This window comes from Oncorhynchus kisutch, linkage group LG2, assembly GCF_002021735.2.
Source record: "Oncorhynchus kisutch isolate 150728-3 linkage group LG2, Okis_V2, whole genome shotgun sequence".
Lineage (NCBI taxonomy): Eukaryota > Metazoa > Chordata > Actinopteri > Salmoniformes > Salmonidae > Oncorhynchus > Oncorhynchus kisutch.
Window position 1 is genome coordinate 75212700 of NC_034175.2, and position 6687 is coordinate 75219386.

Below are 6687 nucleotides of genomic sequence, written 5' to 3' on the forward strand. Positions count from 1 at the left end.
GAGAAGCAGGACACAGTGAGCGTGCTACTGGACAGCGGGGTCAGCGTGAACCGGGCCGACCCCACAGACGGACGCACCCTCCTGGCCAGCGCGGCCCATGCAGGCTCAGCCGAAGTGACCGACCTACTCCTGTCCCGAGGGGCTAACCCTCTGATCAGTGACCACCAGGGCCAGACCCCCTTAACGCTGTCTGCCAGGCAGGGCCATGTCAGGGTGCTGGGGATGCTGCTGGACTGGGCCAGGGGGCTGGATCTGGAGGCTGGCGTGGGGATGGTGGAGCATGCAGACAGCGAGGGCTGGACGGCCTTACGGTCAGCGGCCTGGGGGGGTCACACCGAGGCCGTGCACCTCCTCCTGGATGCAGAGGCGGACGTGGACGGGTGTGATGCTGAAGGCCGATCGGCGCTGAGGGCGGCGGCCTGGGGGGGTCACGAGGAGATCCTCCTCACTCTGCTGGACCACGGGGCTCAGGTGGACAAGGTCGACCGGGAGGGCCGCACGCCACTGATTGCCGCCGCCTACATGGGCCATCGGGAGGCGGTAGAGATCCTGCTGGACCACGGGGCAGAGGTCGACCTGGCCGACGGAGACGGCCGTACTGCCCTGTCAGTGGCTTCTCTCTGTGTGCCCACAGCGGCTGGAGTCAAAGGTTACGGCGAAGTGGCCAGCCTGCTGTTGGAGCGAGGGGCGGACCCGGGGCACAAGGACCAGGATGGGATGACTCCTCTGCTGCTGGCTGCGTATGAAGGTCACGAGGAGGTGGTAGAACTGTTGTTAGAGGCTGGGGCAGACGTAGACGAGAGCGCCGGGCCACACGCCGCCGCCGCTTCTGCAGCCGTCACCCCACTGTTGGCGGCAGCCGCCATGGGCCATTCCGCGACAGTGGGCAGGGTGCTGTTCTGGGGCGCTACGGTGGATGGCATCGACGGGGAGGGTCGTACAGCTCTGAGCCTGGCAGCAGCACGGGGCAGCGTGGAGGTGGTCAGAGCACTTCTGGACCGAGGGCTGGATGAGAACCATAAAGACGATCTGGGCTGGACCCCTCTGCATGCCGCCGCCTGCGAGGGCCACCGGGGGGTCTGTGCCGTCCTAACGGAGCGTGGGAGCATGGCGCGTGTCGGAGAAATGGACATCGAGGGACGGACTCCCCTCATCCTGGCCGCGCAGGAGGGCCACTGTGGCACGGTGAGGCTTCTGCTGGACCGCCGCTCGCCCATCGACCACCGGGCGTACGACGGCCACTCTGCACTGAGCGCCGCCGCCCTGGAGGGCCACGCTGAGATGGTGGAGCTACTGATGAGGCGGGGCACGGACACGGACGTACGGGACGCAGAGGGCCGTCCGCTGCTCTACCTACTGGTCCTGGAGGGACATCTGGACATGGCTGCCCTCATTATGGAGAAAGGGGGCGTGCCCCTGGAGTCCCGGGACGGGGAGGGGCGCACGGCGCTGCACGTGGCCTCCTGGCAGGGCAACCTGGATGCAGTGGGGCTGCTGTTGAGCCATGGGGCGGACCCTAACACCCAGGACGGGGAGGGGCGACCCCCCTTGCACTCCGTAGCCTGGCGGGGTCATGTTGAGCCTGGTCGTCTGCTCCTGGAGGTCAGGGGGGTCAACGTGGATCTGGCCTGCAGACAGCAGGGGGCCACGGCACTGAGCATCGCGGCTCAGGAGGGCCACGCCAATATCGTTGCCATGCTACTGGAGGGAGGGGCCAACCCAGACCATGTAGACAAGTACGGCCGCAGCCCCGTCAAGGTGGCCGGGAAGAGGGGCCACTTCACCATCGTCAGGCTGCTGGAGAGCTACGGAGCCAAACCGTACTCAGTCCGTCTGCCCCCGTCCAACACCCTGTCGCCACGGTCATCCACTGTGAAGAGCCCGTCCTCCGTCTGCTCAGGGAGTAACATGGCCCAGGCAGCTAGCACCTCCACCTCCTCAGCCTCCTGCTCCCCAGGCTCCACAGCCGAGCACTTCCACTCCATCCATAGCTCCCAGACATCCTCCTCCACAGCCCACTCCCAGGCCACGGTGCAGACCGTTCCCGCTGACAGCCTGTCCTTCACCCAGCAGATCCAGCAGCACTCCCTTCCACGCTGTCGCTCCCGTCACTCCACCCTGCCTCCACCTGGCTCCACCCGTGGCAGCCTGCACGGAACCAACCGCAGGGCCCAGTGCCCTAAGGCCAGCCCTCCTCCACCCACCCTCTGCACAGTCACAGCCATGGTGCATGACTCTGAACAGACTTACAAAGGCTACCCAGCAGGGTTCGACTATCCCAGTAAACTCGACCCCCCCAGCCTGATCCAGGAGGAGAGGTCTCAATACGGAGGGGGGAGGTGGAACTCTGTCATGGCTTCTCTAGGGGTGACGCCTGGACAAGATGGCCCCAAAAACAGGGACAGTCTCCCTATAGGCTACCCCTACCAGGTCCAGAGCCCGGCTCAGAGAGAGACATGGGAGGAAAACCAGAAGATGTCTATATCCCCCAGTAGTGCCTTAACTCCTCCCTGCATGGTGGTCATGACGACCACGGACCCCCAGCTCAATCTGAAACAGGCCATCAAGCTGCAGTTTGAAGGGCCCACCAGCGCTGCCTTATACAAGAGGGAGACGCCCCTGTGAACTCTGACCTAACGGTGAGTACTGTCTGTTGGTCACCAAAGATAGTAGACTAACTGTAAAAAAAAAAGAAGCTGTGACACAGAGGCTTATAAAGTGTTATATTATTCTATTATAATTATATTATATTACTAGTATATTCCAAACTAAAGGGTCCCTGGTGTTTTCCTTCATTGTCTTAAGAGATGCTGAGTGTAGTGACCTGTTACGTCAGAAATCAATTCTCACGAACTTCCCTTCTCAAAAGAAACTGTTATTTGGACACCAGGTGCTGTTACTTTGTGTCAATTTTTCTATTTGATCACATTGATCTTCCCCAGAGTTAAAGTCAAGTCTACAGTGGTATTATATTATATAAACCACCTTTTAGAACCAGAGCTTCATTACACCGTGACCTGTCATAGAGGACACGTCGCAAAACCACGTCCTGTCCTTTCAGAGGAATGCCTGGCGTTTTAATGACAGCATTCTCTGTTGTGGGTTCTAGGTGGACGTGGGAGTTCAAGGGTCTGTTTTCAGAATGGATAATGGTTCTTACGGGGCAGATGAGAGCGGAAGGGGCATCTCTCTCACCCCCCCCCCCACCACCCCACCACCCTCGCCGCCTTCAGCTCAGCGGACCTGAGGAAGAATGGAGAGGCTGAGAGACTTCAAAGCCGTTTACATTCCAGACTTTTTCCGTCGCCTGTTCTGAGCAGCTAAATAGTGGACACACACACACACACATTCCTCAGACACAAAGCCTTGTGCCATGGACAAGTCGGATGGAGAGGGGCTATCGGTCTACCCTCCTGCTGATCTACCACACAGAGACAGACCAGAGTGTGTGTGTGACAGTTCTCTGACCAGAGAGAGAGTGTGTGTGTGTGTGTGTGTGTGTGTGTGTGTGTGTGTGTGTGACAATTCTGTGACACACAGACCCAATACAGGGCTGTGGTCTCACCAGGGTTTGACGCTTAACCAATCATCAATGGACTTCTTCAGAAATCAAACTTTTCTGCTCTACGGTGTATGAAAAACGTTCATTTGAAGCCACCACAGAACAGCCAATATACGTGTGAAAGGGTTCTCACTAAGATGAGACGAGATGGGAGACCCACGACAACACACTCACACAGGACTTAAGATCGTTGTTTTAATATATAGGAGCTCTTTTTCACACCGTAGCTGTTTTGAAAGCCACGATTCTACTGCCTGTGTGAGGGCACTATTGATGCCTTGATCTTCCTCCAGAGTTTTGCTCTCTCTACTTTTCAAACCCCCGAGACATGGCAGGTATTACCAGCTTGGAGTCTGTCGACGTGCAGCTATGGCGGCTTGGAGTCTGTCGACGTGCATCTATGGCGGCTTGGAGTCTGTCGACGTGCATCTATGGCGGCTTGGAGTCTGTCGACGTGCATCTATGGCGGCTTGGAGTCTGTCGACGTGCATCTATGGCGGCTTGGAGTCTGTCGACGTGCATCTATGGCGGCTTGGAGTCTGTCGACGTGCATCTATGGGCGGCCACGAGCCATACAAATTCAGCAGAAAAGACCGCAGTCCCACCAAAGCCTGACCTAGCCTACGACGCTGTTGAAATGCCGCTATGTTTATGACATTAACCAACCAGCAGGCGGAATGTTCCAGCACACTCTGAGTAATGCCGTTGGAAAGGAACTGCTAATGATGACATAAATCTAAAGATAGATTAGAAAAGAAAGTCAGAAAGTGGGTCTTTAGCTATTCATTTTAAATCATTGATCTGGCCTAAGTACTTTTCATTTGTCCTTGTTGCCATTTTATTCACATTTGAAAGCATAATGCCGTTCTTTAATTAAAATTGCAGACGTGCTGTAACTAATGTCCATCACTGTTTGAGGTGTGTGTGTGTGTGTTAGCGTGAGCCCGTACTCTTTAGTGTACAGCGTTCATCTGTGGAACGAGACGGAGGTGTTATAGATAGCATGTCACAAGTCACAAAGACCGAGATGAAAGACACATGGTTTCCTCACAGACCAGCTGCTCATCAGAGATGCACATCAGAGATGCAGCATGTAGCAGGTCAGGAAGGTTGCTGCCCTGAAAACAGGCTTCTCTTCAGCTACAGAGAGTGAACCCACTGGTAGAATCATTGTGATGTGGAATCAACGTGGAACATACATTTGGATTTGAAAGAAGTAATGAACCAGTTCTGTTTTCATCTCATTTCAACCAGCGTTGTGAACGATGAAATTAGGGTAAAACTGCAATTGAAATACATTGATTTAATCTAACTAACAGGTTATTATAATAAATCTAATTTCAACATAATTTGCAAGAACAATGTATACAATTCCACATAGAAATGTAAAACATATTTTGTATCCTATATTCAATATATACTGAGTGGACAAAACATTAGGAACACCTGCTCTTTCCTTGACATAGACTGACCAGGTGAATCCAGGTGAAAGCTATGATCCCAACTGCCTCCAGTTAAATCCACTTCAATCAGTGTAGATGAAGGTTAGGAGACGGGTTAAAGTTGGATATTTAAGCCCTGAGACAATTGAGACATGGATTGTGTGTGTGTGCCATTCAGAGGGTGAATGGGCAAGACAGAAGATTTAAGTGTCTTTGAACAAGGTATGACGATAGGTGCCAGGCGCTCAACAGTTTCCTGTGTGTATCAAGCATGGTCCACCACCCAAAGGACATCCACATGGGCTCAGCATCCCTGTGGAACGCGTTCATAGGCTGTAGATTTAGTCATTGAGTGATTGAAATGATGAAACATTTTATGTTCGATTCGGCATTTATTACACCTTGTTTCAATGTTGAGAGTAAAATGAATCAACGTCATGCCGTCAACCTGAGTAAAGAGGGAACAGTATATCGAAATGAAATGAATCAATGTCATGCCATCAACCTAAGTAAAGAGGGAACAGTATATCGAAATGAAAATGTGAAGCCACCGTCGACAACGATTCCTGACTGAACAGCGATTCCTGACTGAACAGCGATTCCTGACTGAACAGATTCCTGACTGGTATATGAGACGTAATGTCTGCCATCCAGGTCGATGCTTACCTCTGTGTACCCTGCTTACCTCTGTCTACCCTGGTTACCTCTGTGTACCCTCGTTACCTCTGTGTACCCTGGTTACCTCTGTGTACCCTGCTTACCTCTGTGTACCCTGCTTACCTCTGTCTACCCTGGTTACCTCTGTGTACCCTGGTTACCTCTGTGTACCCTGGTTACCTCTGTGTATGCTGCTTACCTCTGTGTACCCTGCTTACCGAGTGCTGAAGTGTGTAAAAATCTTCTGTCCTCGGTTGCAAGACTCACTACCGAGTTCCAAACTGCCTCTGGAAGCAACGTCAACACAAGAACTGTTCGTCACGAGCTTCATGAAATGGGTTTCCATGGCAGAGGAGCCGCACACAAGCCTAAGATCACCATACGCAATGCCAAGCGTGGGTTGGAGTGGTGTAAAGTTCACTGACATTGGACTCTGGAGCAGTGGAAACGCGTTCTCTGGAGTACTGAATCACACTTCAACATCTGGCAGTCCGACAAAATTAATCTGGGTTTGGCGGATGCCAGGAGAATTCTACCTGCCCCAATGCATAGTGGCAACTGTAAAGTTTGGTGGAGGAGGAATAATGGTCTGTGCTTCCAACTTTGTGGCAACAGTTTGGGGAAAGCCTTTTCCTGTTTCAGCATGACAATGCCCCCGTGCACAAAGCGAGGTTCATACAAAAATGGTTTGTCGAGATCGGTGTAGAAGAACTTGACTGACCTGCACAGAGCCCTGACCTTAAACCTATCGAACACTTTTTGGAATGAATTGGAACGTCGACTGCGAGCCAGGCTTAATCGCCCAAACATCAGTGCCCGACCTCACTAATGCTCTTGTGGCTGCATGGAAGCAAGTCCCTGCAGCAATGTTCCAACATCTAGTGGAAAGCCTTCCCAGAAGAGTGGAGGCTGTTATAGCAGCAATGTTCCAACATCTAGTGGAAAGCCTTCCCAGAAGAGTGGAGGCTGTTATAGCAGCAATGTTCCAACATCTAGTGGAAAGCCTTCCCAGAAGAGTGGAGGCTG

The 6687-nt window shown here is 53.2% G+C and overlaps 1 protein-coding gene across 1 annotated transcript in view; it reads left to right on the plus strand.

Moving 5' to 3' along the window:
- The window catches only part of ankrd50l (ankyrin repeat domain 50-like), a 25788-nt gene extending 21320 nt beyond the window's left edge, over nucleotides 1-4468 (plus strand). Inside the window, exons 3-4 of the mRNA XM_031801518.1 lie at nucleotides 1-2639; nucleotides 3110-4468. The exon at nucleotides 1-2639 is cut by the window's left edge and continues 884 nt beyond it. Of these exons, the coding sequence (XP_031657378.1) occupies nucleotides 1-2625 (2625 nt within the window). The 3' untranslated portion in view covers nucleotides 2626-2639; nucleotides 3110-4468. The remainder of the gene's footprint in view (nucleotides 2640-3109) is intronic.
- Nucleotides 4469-6687: the final 2219 nt, after the last annotated feature.